This window comes from Danio aesculapii, chromosome 13 (genome assembly GCF_903798145.1).
Source record: "Danio aesculapii chromosome 13, fDanAes4.1, whole genome shotgun sequence".
Lineage (NCBI taxonomy): Eukaryota > Metazoa > Chordata > Actinopteri > Cypriniformes > Danionidae > Danio > Danio aesculapii.
This window is the reverse complement of record NC_079447.1, coordinates 11,842,964-11,858,829: the sequence shown is the minus strand read 5'-3', so window position 1 is coordinate 11,858,829 and position 15,866 is coordinate 11,842,964. Positions and strand designations below refer to the sequence as shown.

General features: G+C 38.0%; 1 protein-coding gene across 1 annotated transcript in view; it reads right to left on the bottom strand.

Moving 5' to 3' along the window:
- The window catches only part of pcdh15a (protocadherin-related 15a), a 412,430-nt gene that overhangs the window by 347,373 nt on the left and 49,191 nt on the right, over positions 1 to 15,866 (bottom strand). Inside the window, exon 2 of the mRNA XM_056471438.1 lies at positions 353 to 471. Coding sequence (XP_056327413.1) covers positions 353 to 443 — 91 coding nt within the window. The 5' untranslated portion in view covers positions 444 to 471. The remainder of the gene's footprint in view (positions 1 to 352; positions 472 to 15,866) is intronic.

Below are 15,866 nucleotides of genomic sequence, written 5' to 3'. Positions count from 1 at the left end.
GACGTTTTTAAGATTTTTTTATTACGGTTGTCAGTTTGTCTTTGGCAGACTTGACGGTGTAATTCATACATCATCAGACGCTCAGTTTGGAGGGCTGTATGTGGTTGCTTCGGTAATGAAGGAGTGCAGAGAAGACCGATTTGTGAGACGCTGACACACAGAGATAGAGATACAATTATCTCTCTGACTTCGCTCAGAGCATAAAATCGGAGCTCTAACATCCCATTTCACCAACATCAGAAACGAAATCAAAAGTTATGGTTCTGGAGAAATGGTGTGGGGGTTATTTAGCAAAAATTGGTAAATAAAACAACTCTCACGTTAGCAGCAGAGAATAAATGATGAGTCTCACCTTCAGTGTTTTGAGCTGAGATTTGGCTGATGATAACAAACAAGGCAATTGCTGAACCCAGACAGTCCAATCGCCACCAGCGCCTCCGCATCTTCACTTAATGCCTACTGCCAATCCACCTGTAAAAAACAGATAAGAGATAGATTAATTTAAAACATCCAAAATACCAATACACTGCTGTTAAAGGTGCATTATGCGGTTTTTCATTAGTAACGTGTGAAAAACGTAAAGTCCACATGAACCGGAAGCTGTGAAAAGTTCACACTTAACTGATGCTTGATAAGGTAAATGGGTGTTTGGCATGCTGCAAAGGATCCCCGAGGCCGGGGTTCCCTACTGTTTAGTTGGGTGAGAGGGGAGTCTGAGTCTTTTCATTTTAAAATTCATAAGTTTTGCCAAGGGCATCACTAGGCCCAATTTGGGGCATCACTAGGCCCAATTTGCTGGGGCACGTGCCCCAGTAAAAATCGTCAGTGCCCCAGTAAATGCTTTGAGATATAATTTACTTCACATGCAAGTGTATTTATTAAGAGTGGTAATTCCGAAATAAAGACGTTATTCTCTATGTACAACTAAACCAACGCTGGTGAAAGCAATGTGTTTAATCAAAAATCAAACTCGTGCATCTCCGCGTGTTTGCACGCGCTGCTCTTCTTGCAAGTCCTGGTAGTTAATATGCACGCCAAAAAAACTTGCTGCTCACGCACCATTTATGCGTTGTAAAACCAGCCTAACAGCCTTTTTTGTTTTGCAAGTCAACAAAACTAAAGTTTAAACAATATGATAAGGGGGTGCGTGCCCCAGTAGAGCTTTGTCTAGCAACGCCCCTGAGTTATGCTACGGCCTTCTGTCGCAACTACCCCGCATTTCTCGATTGCTGAAAACAGAGCTTTTTGATAACGCTGAAGAGGCCGTTTTAATTTTAAAATGCTGCTGCTATGTCTCAGTGTGGATGGGGGAAAACAGAGACATCTGAAAACGGAGGCGGGGCTGCAGACATTCGCCTATCTGATTGGGGCTTTTTCCTCAATATTAAGTAGCCGACACACAGTTCAGTCTTGCATCCTCTCCTTGTAAGTTCAGACTTCGCATGTTTGATATGGAAAAGAAAATAAGAGTAAATCTTCAAAGAGAACAGTATACTTGTTAACGTCATTCACATCACACTGGCTACGTTGTTTTATTATTTTAACAGTAAAATGAAATATGATATAAGGAACTGACTATTTTTATTTTGGTATTAACAACTTAACAGACACTAAAAATGTTGAGGCGTCGTGTAGCTACATTTGAGCGTCATCTTCACAGTATACATATTTATACCAAAATGGAGTCTATAACAGAACTGCCTCCTTTGATTTTTTCATATGAATGAAACATACCCTGTCTCTTTTGCTGAATATCAGTTTAATAATCAATCATGGGCATTATATTTATTTATAAAGGCCAGATATAACGTACAATAAGTTTATACATTATAGGAAATAAATGCATGCAATCAGTCCAGTGTGCAGAATTAGTGTACGTGTGGTTACATTAATGTATATATTCACTTATCTTTGCGCTCAGCCAAAACCTGTTACCTGAAAACAAGTAATAGATTCAAAAGACTAAAGTTGGGGAATATGTCCTTATATAGACACAACAGGATGAATTAAAAACGCTGGATTCTTGATAAACTGTCAGACGTAAGCTGCTCTCACCTGGGGAGCTGTGCTCAAAGCACCCGCTGACTGCCTGGAGCTCACATACGCGGATACACTGCAGCGCATGCCAGAGTGTGTGTGCGGTCACATGATGTGCATTTTCAGCAGTGTAGTGTGGATGGAGAGCTGTTCAGAAACGCTAGCTGAAATGCCAGTGTGGACATGGATCATTTCGTTCTAAAACGCCGCTGTAAAACTAAATCGTATTAGTGCAAACAGGGCCTGAGTTCAGGTAGGTCTTGAGAAGTCCCCTAATTTAAGCTAAAAAAAAGAGGGGAAGGATTCAAGTTGGATGGGGGGATTCTTCAAGACAAAGATGACTGAGGTAAGGAGGTCAGGCTATTTATGTGCGATTGGATTCATCTGATTGGCAGATCATGCGATTGTTAATGCAAGAATAGCCCTGGTCAATCATAAGCACGTGATCCTCTCAAAACTAGTTCACTTTGTATTGTGACGCAGTTCCTAAAGAAACAGAATATTAAAGGAGAAAACAGTGGGCGTGGCTTGTTTTTTCTACTGCAAGCTGATTGGATGTAGTAAAGTAGGCATTTAGTTTGGAAAGATATGGAAATGGGTTTTAGAAGAGTTATTACAACCTAACAGACACCTCCTCCTCATCATTTCATTGCTGACAGTTGGAGGGTTTAGCACAATACCTAAAAGGAAGTCGCACACCAGATGCGCCACTCAGCACCGCGGCATGCGCTTGACAGTTGAAAGTAACGCACACATTCGCATGTTATTTAAAATGAAACTATCCAGATGGCGCTCTGTTGTATGGCAGAAATATGAACAGTGTCCCAAGTCATAGCTGGGTGCCATGGACAACCGCCAACTTGTGGCACCGGTGTGTGTACCCTGATAAAAATCTATGTTTAAAATTCTAAAATGCATGGCACGTCGTGGCACATCCAGTACATAATCAGAGAATCTGAGAATTTAACTAAAAAAAAACAACAGGAAACGCATTTTCAAACTTAAATTAAATATTACAAGGGCAAACACTTTTTTATGAATGACAAGCACAGATAAATTGTTCACCACAAAACTAGCAATGTGAGCTAACAAAACAAATATGGTTAGTTTTGATTTCATTTGAACTTGAAGAAGTTGAAATCACAAAACAAACTTCCTAGGTTGTCTATGAAAGCTTGAAGACTTGATTTTTTTGGTATATTTTTGCCAGGGCTTTGGGACACTTACAGTTACAGGCACTTACAGGCAAAATTTTGACCCCTCCTATGAAACTTGTGTGATGTTTAACAGAGTAAAGAAAAGTTCTGAGTATTTCTCATTATAATCTTTCCTCTGAAGAAAGTCATATTTCTTATTGAGGTAAAGTTGGTTTTATATTAGGACATTCAGACTTTCTCCTTAATGATATCATTTCAGAAAAGTATTCTTTGCAAATTCTAAATAGGGAAATCATATTATCAACCAATGGCTAGAAAAGTACAACATTGTTCACAGTCAATTAAATAATATTAATGTTGTTTTAAGTCAGATTTACATGCTACTTCAGACCCAATATTCAAAGTACAATATACCTTCTTGATATATATGATATGCTACAGTTAATATTGAATATACTATATTAAATATAGTCACAAGTTGTCACGGTTCAAAATGAGCGAATGTGCGAATATGAAACCAACTTTACCTCAATTCTTTTCTTAGGGTTTGTCAGGAATGAAAGCAGCTTTTACATTTTTCAATATGGTCAATATTATTAGCCCCTTAAAAGTTTTTTCATCACTCTGTCTGCTCTCTACCAATCTGTTGGGGCCTAATGTACAAAGACCTGTGTTGAATTCATACTAAAACATTGCGTCCGGACAAAGCTGTAAATGTGCGTACGCTGTAAAAAATTTTGATGTATGAAACACTGCGTACGCTGAATCCCACGCATATTCTCTTTGTGCGCATGTGCACGAGCGCAAAACCACTCCCTGCCTCCTCCCCCTAATAAATATGGTAATGACTCTACTTTGGCAAAACCAATTGAAAAAGCTATGGCAAAAGCAAGCAAGCAAGTAGAGAAACTTCACAGAATATGAATTGGAGGTGCTCCTATCGAAGGTAGATTGAAGAAAAATTATTTGCAAGATTGTCCACCAGAATTAATAACAAAAGAAAAAACATAGAGTGGGAGAGATTAGCTGACGCGGTTAACACAGTGAGTCTGAAGATCGCACTGTGAGTGAATTCAAAAAGAAATGGTCCGATGTAAAGTTGCAGGTTAAGAGAAGAACAGCGGCGCACTGTCAAAGTGTGGACCGAACAGGCGGAGGAAAAGGGGATGCTTAACTAACACCCTTTGAGGAGAGATTTGCCTCAATTGTGGGCGACACACAATTTTAGAGTAGATTTGAATATTTTATCTCAAATGGTTTCAGAGTTTAATAGACTTTTAAAATTTTTACATTAAAAGATACTTTAAAAATATTATAAAATAAATAAAGTGCTAATTCCAAAAACAGAGTCTTGTGCAATAAGCAGGATGTGTTTCTGAACATTTTGGTACTTGTTTTATTGTATAATTTCATATGGTTGATTTGTTTAATTCATGCGTATGGTTAATTTTTTTTTTAATCGAGAAATAAATTAAGCCTTGTGCAACATAAAGGGCATATATTTATGCTTATCTGGCCTATTTTTGGCTGAACCTATAACAGGAGCAAAAAATGTAATTGGTTTGAAATCGAATGTTTAATGAATGTCAAACGTAAACTAACTTTACAACGGTTCAACTGCATGGTATGGAAACGTTATATACCTGCTAGACATGCGAATGATCCTGTCCCATACAGCTGCCATAGCACAGCTCAAAGATACTTTGAAGTGTGCAATTTCACATAATTACCTCTAGTAGTTGCCAATGGGAAAAAAAAACACACAAGAAATGCACGTACGGCAGACATGAAGTTGGCGTGGACCAATGCACATTCTCACGTTCATTACATCATTAGTAAATCCAAATGTGAGCGAGAAATCTAGTGTACACAAAGTTTTTGTGCGTGCGCAGCGTTGAAACATGAGGCCCCTGGTGTGTGGTCTGGCACAATATGGCTGCCGTCGTGTCACCAGGTGGATGCTGCACACTGGTGGCGGATGAGGAGATTTCCCTCAATGTGTAAAGCAATTTGAGTGTCCAGAAAAGTGAAATATAAATATAAGGAATTATTATTAAACACTTTACAATAAGTCTAATTATATTGCATTTCCAATCAATAACATGACAAGAACGTCAAATGAACACAAAGACAAGAACACAAAATGAATGCTTATAATGTTAATCAAGCCATTGTGTACAGACAAAAACAATGTGAAAAGCAAAGACAAGGGAATCATTAAAACTATATCACGAAGCTTGTGCACACACACACACAAACAAACACTAACAAGCAAACACACACTAACACAAATACACAAACTTATTCTGCACAAGTCAATGAACTCCTTATAGAAGCTCAACCCTCAGTACAAAAATCAGTCAAAGCGGATAAGTCTGTGCAGTGAGCTGGCATGTGGATGTGAAATCGATGTGGTAGGCACAGTAACTGATCATTGTACACTGAATTAGCACTCACGCATCCCAAATTGCAAGATGCAGAGAAGGAAAGAATGAAAGAAAACTTGGAAGAAGAACGTTACACAGCAAAAAAAAAGGAAGACTTTAAATACTTTAAGATATATGGACAGTTTTGTGGAACTGAAATCATATGAAATATATATTTTTTCTGCACTTTCCTCAGAACTGAGAAGTACACAGTGACTGTTACACATATTGCACCCACACACTAATATGCATACACTTTCTAACATGGCTCAATTGCCGGCAAACAAACATGTATACAAGGATTTTGCTGTCAGTGTATTGTGCATGGGGATGGGTATCGTTAAGGTTTTAACGGTATTACTACTTTTATCAATACTACTTATCGGTTCGGTACTTAAATGGTTCTCTTATCGGTACTTTTCGTAGTGTTTTTTTTTCATGAAAAAACAAAACTGTATTTTATTATTGGGTTTTTAATGAAAAAAAAACACACAATAATTGTAAAACGATTATTTTATTTTATTTTTTTCTGTAACAGAATGTACAGTGGTTTGAAGGAAAATGACTCTCAGTTTTTAACTATTCTTCTGGAGAAAAATCAACATGTTTGCCTTTTCTGGCAGAAGTCAGGATCTTTCTTGGTTTATTGTGCTTCCTGCAATTGAAAATACCCTCTTTGAGTTGTAAAATTAGAGGTGTGAATCTACACTGGTCTCACAGTTTGGTTCAGTTACGATTATCATGCCATTGATTCGGTTTAATTCAATATATCTGTGCATCACGTTGCATTGACGATGCTTTCCATACACAATTTTCTATTTTTTTTTCTTGTTGTCTAGTGTCTAAGATGATCACTGTGTTTATGTGCCGTTTCAAGACAAATCCAATTCAAACAATATCTCATATAATTTTTCCATAACACACTGAAATAACCACACACATATGCCCCTTTAAACACCACTTATTAAAAAACAAACCACAGAAAGAGTACATACACTCACTGGTATCCAGTCCTCAGAACCAAACCTGTTCAGTTTACAACCTAAGACATCCAATAATTTCCCACCATCCATTTAGAGCGGCCATTTTGGGGTGACATCATCAGGGTCATGACCTCATGGCTGGTGATAAAACTCATTGTTCTGTTGTTTATAGTTATATTTGTTGTGCTGTATTTTGACTTAAGTATGCACGCTTACTTACTTCTATCCATTTATATATTGTTTATGTTTTTATATGTATATTTGTCTAAATATTACTATACCAAACTCTAAAATGGTATAATCCATGGGCGGGGTCGATGATATAAAATGGCTCCCAAACACTCACCCAGTGTGGGTAGTTGTAGGAGTAGTGTGCATTGTGTGGAGATGTTGGAGATGTTGGAGAGTAGTGTGTAAAGTGAGGCTTCATGAAACACTGCAACAGTTGAAGCAAATGTGTCGAAGCTTCGAAATGTTTTGAAACCTGTCTCTATAGTGACACCTAGTGGTCATTGTTTATGCATTGCTCTGGAACAGCTTCAGCAAAGAAACAGTTAAGCAAATTGAGGTATTAAACCCCACGTTGTAGAGACGAGGCTTCAAGTGATTTAGTGAAGCAGTGAGAATTCCAGACTACCATGCAGCAATAATGGGTTCGAACCCAGGGTAAAACAGCTATAGATGTTAGACTTAAAAAGCTCTGTTCTTGTAACGTGTTTTGTTTTAACATTGGTCTGAAATACGAATGAAATGCTGAAACACTTTGTGAATAAATATGTCTTGTTTTGGTCATAAAACAGGGTTGTTGCTAGATCAGATACGGTTGCGGCTAGAAGTTAACGAGAATTATTTATATTCATTAAATTTCCCACTTATTGTATTTGATTAACGTCTACCCCAACCCTAAACCCAACCATCACAGTACTGTAAAAATATTAATTACTGATATACAGTGTTGCAAAAATTATGCTATTGATGACGTATTCACAGCTATATCCTGTCTAGACTACACCATAAAACAGCAACATTAATAAAATACATAAAATCATAACTTCTGAGTATTTGTACATGTGGGGATTCGAACCCAAAACCATTTGCAGCACAGTAACTATGTGCTCACACACGGTCCACTAGGCTACATGAGGTTTTTATCCTGACACTGTCAGTCAAACCCAGATTTTTCTCGAAACTCTTTAATCACGTGACCAGGTGTTTCGAACCACTTTAGTCACATGACATGTGTGTTTCAAATCACCTTAGTCACGTGACCTGGGTGTTTCAGATCATGCTTCGATGCAGTGTTTCGAAACACTTGTACTTCAGGATCTCGACACTGTGTCGAAACATCAGTTTCACGTCAGCCATCCCTAAGAAAGCAAATGTGTTGAAGCTTCGAAACATTCTGAAGCTGTCTCTATAGTGACACCTAGTGGTCATTTTTTAAGTATTGCTCTGGAACTTCAGCAAAGAAACAGTTACACAAACTGAGGTATTAAACCCCACATTGTGGAGCTGAGGTTTCAAGTGATTTAGTGGAGCGGTGAGAGTTCCTGACTAGCATGAGATAATAGGTTTGTTAAGGTTTGAATTGAGAGTGATGCAGCTATAGATGTTAGTTTTTAAATGCTCTGTTCTTGTAACCTATTTGTTTTGACATTAGTCTGACATCCCTTCATCCCATCATTTGACATTAGTCTGACGTCTTGTTTTGGTCATAATACAGTAACTTTATCAAAATACATTAAGTCATAATTTCAGAGTATTTGTACAAGTCAAGATTTGAACCCAGGCCATTTGCACCACAGTTATTTTGTGCCCACACACGGTCCACTAGGCTACATGTGACAGAGTTTTTTTCCGACCCTCTCAGTCAAAAGCAGATTTGCCAGGTCTCAAACACTAAAGGTGCTTTCACACCTGTTTTGTTCCGAAACAGGGATTAAAATTGTTACAATGCTGCTCTTTGTTCTTGGTGCGATTCGATCACCTTAGTCATGTATTGATCACCTTAGTCATGTGACCTGTGTGTTTCGAATCACCTTGGTCACATGACCTGTGTGTTTTGGGTCATGCTTTGGTGCAGTAATTTGAAGAACTTGTGCTTCTGGATCTCGAAACTGTGTTGAAACATCAGTTTCACGTTAGGGTTGGATCGATAGATGATGCCATCGTCCAGCGCCGATGGCCGATAGACATCATGATGCTGAGCTGGCATCATGATCCTCCACCCTGCCGCTGTCGCAGCAGCAACCCACTCACAAAAAATACTCACTCCGGCCCCGTTTACACAAATTTGTCTTAGTTTTAAAAGTTTTCGGCATTGTAGAATGAAGACGATCCACATTCACACTGGTGTTTCATCTAGCATTTCTGAAAAGCCAAATGACAAACACTCTGTCATGCGCTGCAGTGTAGGCTATGCACGCGTCTGGCTCTGAGCTCCAGCAGTCACCCCAGAAAGCAGTGCATGTCGGACAGTTTATCAAAAATGGATCACTGGATTGCGTCTCACTATAGTTGTTAAACGTGATATTTAATTAATCTTGTCTCTATCTAACGACTCTTCTGTCTTTTGAATCAAATAACATGTCACAGCGTCAGTACACCACTTCAATCTTTCGCTTTCACGCGTGTACCAAATTTGCTACACTTCTGCTGGTTAAAGTATAGGAAAGTACTGTGTTGCAAAAATGTCAAATGTTTACAACCAACCAATTCATTCATTCATTAATTTTTCTTCGGCTTAGTTCCTTATTTATTAGGGGTCACTGCAGTGAAATTAACCACCAACTATTCCGGCATATGTTTTATGAAGCGGATGCCCTTCCACCCGCAACACCCATACACTCTCACATTCACACACACACTCATACACTACTTATACCACATGTATTTGGACTGTGGGGGAAACCGGAGCACCCAGAGGAAACCCACGCCAACAAGGGGAGAACATGCAAACTCCACACAGAAATGCCAACTGGTCAAGCTGGGACTCGAAAAAGCAACCTTCTTGCTGTAAAGCGACAGTACTAACCACTGAGCCACCGTGCTGCCTCACCACAGATTACTGTAATGAAATCCAAGTTATTTAATAGTATTTAAGTTTATCGTATTCCGACCAGTCTTAGACTGACCCACTGGTTCCGAGCGGGGGATCGAACAAGCGATTCCTGCATGGGAAGCAAATGTTAATATTTAAAATAAAAAAATATAAATATAAAATATATAAAACATTTCAATTAAAGATTACAAAGGCAAACATTCATTCATCCATTTTCTTTTCGGCTTAGTCCCTTTATTAATCCGGGGTCACCACAGCGGAATTAACCGCCAACTTATCCAGCACATGTTTTACGCAGCGGATGCCCCTTCCAGCTGCAACCCATCTCTGGGAAACATCCATACACACTCATTCACACTACAGACAATTTAGCCTACCCAATTTACCTGTACCGCATGTCTTTGGACTATGGCGGAAACCGGAGCACGCGGAGGAAACCGACGCGAATGCAGGGAGAACATGCAAACTCCACACAAAAACGCCAACTATCCCAGCCGAGGCTCAATCCAGCGACCTTCTTGCTGTGAGGCGACAGCACTACCTACTGCGCCACCTAAGGGCAAACAATTGTTTTTTTTGTTTTTTTCTTAATGGCATGCATGAATTGTTCACCAAAAAACTAGCGAAGTGAGCTAAAAAAAATCATTATATAGTGTTGATTTCATTGGTACTTTAAATATCATACGTAATGGGATTTTTTTCACATACAACTTTGCCAAAAGGTTACTTAGAGGGTTAAATTTGAGGAAGAGGTAGGGTAGGGCCAAATATATATATGAAGAGTTCAGATGCAAAAGCCGCTAAACGCCACTTCCGCCAAAAATGAGATAATGACATTGAGCGAATGCTTTAGGCACGTAGTACATGTTCAACAAATAGCTTTACTTAAAATCATCTAAATCGCAGCGCATTTAGAAATAACAGTTTGTTGGCAAAAGGCTCTAAACGCCACTTCCCTTTGGCAGCAAAAGCCGCTATATCCCGAGAACCAATAAGAAAGCACGAATCGAATCATATGTTTTCAATGTAGCAGCGCGCTGATACGCCGGCTTTATGAGGACACTGTTTTATTCCGCTTCCAATTTTAAAACATGGAGTTTATTGAATTAGATGAGCCTGTCCAACTGTCAGTGAATGACAAATAAAAACGTCCTTTAACTCAAACTCAACAAACTCAACTTTTTGCGTGGTAACGTTACTTGTCCCAATAGGTGGATTTAGAGGTTTTTGCAAAAAAAGCACAAGTGGATTTAGCTGGTTTTGACACAAAAGGAAAATCTACCTTGTTAAAAACCAAAGAATTGTTTAAAGTGACATTTTATTTATTAGCTAATAACCTTATCATTACATATAAAATAAAACTTCTGAACATAATTATAGGTGCCTGATAGAAAATGCTCATTTAAAGAAAAGAGGTCTGATGCATTTAGAGGGTTTTGCATCTAAACTCTTCAAATATATATATATATATATATATATATATATATATATATATATATATATATATATATATATATATATATATCTTTATATATATATATATATATATATTTAGAGTCCTTGTACACCACCAACATGTGTGTGTGAGTGTGTGAGTGTGTGAGTGTGTGTGTGTGTGTGTGTGTGTGTGTGTGTGTGTGTGTGTGTGTGTACGTGTATTGTCTGCTGTCTCGGTGGTTGCTCTTATATGTGGAGAGTGAAGTACAGATAGACTTTAAAAACAAGTGTCTCCATTTGATCTGTCACTTGCATTCATACTCACAATCTCTACAATGCGCCTGCGGCAGCCATAAGCCACTGAAATGACTTTAAAACCATACGCTGATATGCGTCAACACAGTCATCTACATACAACATCAGACCACGTCGCTGCCACTGTCAGATTCTCTATTCCCAAAAGAGCGCAAGCAAGTCTCTGGAGCCTGATGGGTGAAAATGATAGTTCCCACTTTAATGTATCCACAGAGCATTCAACAACTGTGACATTACACAACAAGAAGGCCCACAGAAACATAGGAACTTTCCAACTCTGCCTCTAATTTCACAGCTTTTTGTGGAGCACAAGCAATTGACTTTGTCACCAATGTAGTGAAATCTCCAGAAGTTAATATTTCAGACCATGTAACTGTGCTTTTGGGTTGCAATTCTCAAAACAACTGCATATAGAGGAAGGTTTTCCATCAAGTTATATTAAAACACTAAATATACAGTTGAAGTCAGAACTATTAAGAGCTATTTAAAGGCATAACAATGGTTTGTTCTATTGACAATAAAAAAAAAACACTCAAGGGGGCTCATAATTTTGATCTATCTATCTTTTAATCTATCCAAAACAAAACAATTAAGACTTTCTCCAGATGAAAAAAATATATTAGAGAAAACACTGTGGGAAAATTCCTTTCTCCATAGTAACTTCCACTGTATATCAGAGCATTTTCTGAACAATATGTAAGTGGTGCTTGCAGTGATACAGCTGCATTCCTGAGGGACCTCATGTAGGACTGAATGGCAACATGTATAGATTTTATTTATGGTACTGTATATATGGTTGCTAGGGCATTCTGCTCGGTTGCATGTGACTTACTAAATGGCTGCCTACAGCTGAAAGGGCCCATCTGTAGGTTTCTATAGCTGCGTCTCAAATGGCACACTATACACTATGCACTCATGCACTATGTACTTATGCACTTACACGCTCAACAGTATAGTATATGTATGTAGTGTCGTCCCAAATGGAGCACTAATGTTTTTTTACTTAGCGGAAATTAAAACCGTTTCCCTGATGACGGTTGCCAAATCAGTGAAATAAATGACCAAACTACCATATAATACCTGCCATAAGTATAACCGCATTCACCACCGGGAGGTGCTATAATCACTCTCGTAGGAGAATTTTGCTTTCACAATTCAAAATAAATAGTTATCCAACATGTGCGCCCGATAGCTCCGCCCCTTCCGCTACATGAGCAAACCTGCGGTCCTTGAGTGCGTGAAGTATTCATCATTCCATATTTCATTTTACTGGCTGAATGAGTGCATCATCGGTATAATTAAAGTGCACTTATTGTTTTTAGAGTTTTAAGTGTGAACGCACTACTTACACTACTTATACTACAAAATGGCGTAGTGCATAAGTATGAGATTTGGAACACAGCTTATGAGTCTGATCTCTATATAAGTATATAATCCTTCTGATTTTAAAGACATTGTGCACAATTTTTTTATTAAAATATACAAAAACCACTAGAACAGTGTTATATATTTTACAGACTTTGATTACTTGAATTATTCAAAATGTTTCGAGTAATGTTAAAATCTGGAGAAAAGAGTAATTCAAGTGAGACAGACAGTGTCCTGTGTGGCCATGCTAATGACGTCACAAACCCTTGATTTCTAGTTAGTTTTTTATAGAAACCAGGGAAACATCAAAGATGTTTTAATACAGTGGTCCCCAACCTTTTTATCACCGTGGACCAGTCAACGCTTGACAATTTTACCATGCCCCAGGAACGTGGGGGGTTGCTTTACGTAGATTGCTAGGTGAGCATCAATCGTATTTTCAGAGGATGACAAGCTGATAAAGCATTGTTGCAAGTCTGATCCAAGCACTGCAGTCTTTGGGTGTTGTCTGATGTCTACTGAAATGTAAACATTCTATACAAGTATGAAGCTGATTGGTCAGTTCTTATCACATGACTTGCGCCATTCAGAAAAGTTGATTTGTTTTCAACTGCTTGCGCCTGGAAGTCACCCAGGAAATAACAAACTTGCACATGGAAAAGACATGATATGTGAACGGCCCCTAAGGCTGCCCGCCGTCATTTGCAATCTCCAGTGGTTGATCTTCTTACACATGCTAGATTCACCTGATTTGTTGACAAATGGGTTGTGGATCCATTCCTTGCCAGTTTGTGGGTCCTTCACTTGGTCTATAAGATATAGATAAGATATAACTGAGAGAATACGGTCATTTTTCAAAATAAAAGATTTTTAAAATAAAAGATCATTCAGACTCAGATAATAAATAAAACAGAAATATTTTATGATTTCTTGTGCGACCCGGTACCAATTGATCCATGGACCGGTAGCAGTCCACGGCCAGGGGGTTATGGACCACTGCTGTAATATGTTGTGTTAATATGTTTCATTAGATTGCACAGAGCAACAGAACCCTTAAATGCTTTTAGTATGGTTAAACAGCACTGCAGGAGTCCTGCAGGATTTGTAACAAAGACTACAACTCCCATGATTCCACACTCAGTCTTGTCATCGTTAAACTGTCTTTGTTTGTTGTGAATACACACACAAAAATTGGTCTGGCATACGTAATAACAACATTTTTTGGCTGTTTTTGCAGATGTGGAAATGTGGTTAGGTTTGAAAAAGTTGTTTTGTAAAATGTGAAACTTTTTTTTAACGTGCAAGAAAAGAAAAAACCTTTTCCACTTTGTGGCTACATGAATGTGAATCGTAGCCTAAGAACATACACAATCCCACAATATAGTCACTCTGCATGAAACCAATTGTTAAATGAGTCCTTGTAAATGAATGAATAACTGTGTTCCATACTGAATAAATACTGTGTGTTACTGATAACAAGACATTTACGAGCACTGATCTAAACGTACGATCACATTTAAAACAGCTTTTCAATAAGAGCTGCACAATATATTGCGAAATAATTGTTATTGCAAAGATAGTATTTGTAATATACATATTAATTTTTTTTTTAATTGTTTATGTATAAATTTGACCAGATCAAATGGGGTCTTGCTATCTTTATTAGGGCTGTAACCAACCAATATTTTGATAATCGATTAGTTGAGCAATTATTTTTTCAATTAAACTTTTTTTTATTTGATGTTTTGTTTATTATAACTATATTAAAGCATAAATGCAACATAAATGTTTAACCATCCGGAAACAAATATGTTTTCTGCTAGGTTCTGTACAGTGCTTAATTTGTAAATTGCGAGGTCCCGGAACAAACTGGGGTAACGGATCCAGCATTTTGTCAGAGGAGGGCAAGGTGTCGCGGACGAATGAGAAAAGCGTGGGGGGTGATGGGTGTAGGGTGTTGGGGTGTTATGGACGAAAGTGAAGAGGGTTGGGGAGTTGAGAGTGAATGAGGTGCATTCAGATTTCAGAGGTGATGGATTAAGCTTGTTCTGGCACAAATTAAGCCCTGGTTCTGTTGCCTCCACTGCGCAACACACTAGTGGCTGTGTAACGTAACTACTTGATAACTGTATTTGTAACAAACATAATTATCAATAATTATTATTTGATCAATTAGTTGTTGCAGTCCCAAACTTTATCCCCACCTTCATAGTTGTTGCTGTTCTGCTATTGGCTAGAATGGCCCAATGGTGAACCCAGAGTTGAAAAATAAACACTAATGGCAGAATAAGACAAGAGAGGAAAATGGTAACCAATTTTTCACACATTTTTAGTGTTTTAAAGACTAAATGTTTGCATCTTGAATTAGAATTAATAAGATATGAAAAATACATGATTAAAATAACTATAAAACAATGCTAAAAAAAAGTAATCAATAAAAATAGCAATTTTATGTGAATGTTATATCATAAGAAACATTGTTAAAGCATTACTCAGCAAAAATATCACCATTTTCCCCAGTATCATGCAGCCCTATTTTCAATACATGCAAACACACATTTTGAGAGGCAGGTATTTCAATCACAGAGCACATCTCTCTGCCTTTCTTCTCAGTGAGAAATGATTCATCATAGGCTCTCAACATGCATTTCCTCCACTACCTGTGTCCTTTAATCAAAGTATAATGCCAACAATCTCAAGCTCTGAGTCCTTTCTAAGCCTCATTTACAGTCATAGCAACAGACGCCACTTTCTCTGAATGCTGGCAGGACCCTTAATACATGTTATGGTTGTTCCTCTGTATATGTCGCAGACTTTATACTCTATACTTATTCCCATCATTCTCTTTGTGTCTGTGAGAATGATGGACAGAGACTGTGCTGAGTGTTTCATCACAACAACAGTTAGGGAATGACACAAATTACAACCCAAGAAAACCAACTGAGAAACAGAGCGATAGTAGAGAAACAATTCACAAAAAAGGATGTGCAGATTAACATTAATGTGCAGTTTAAAGGCAATGTAAAGGTAAATAAACACTACTGTAAAAGCAGGGATCGCTAAATTTCTAAATCTCTATTAG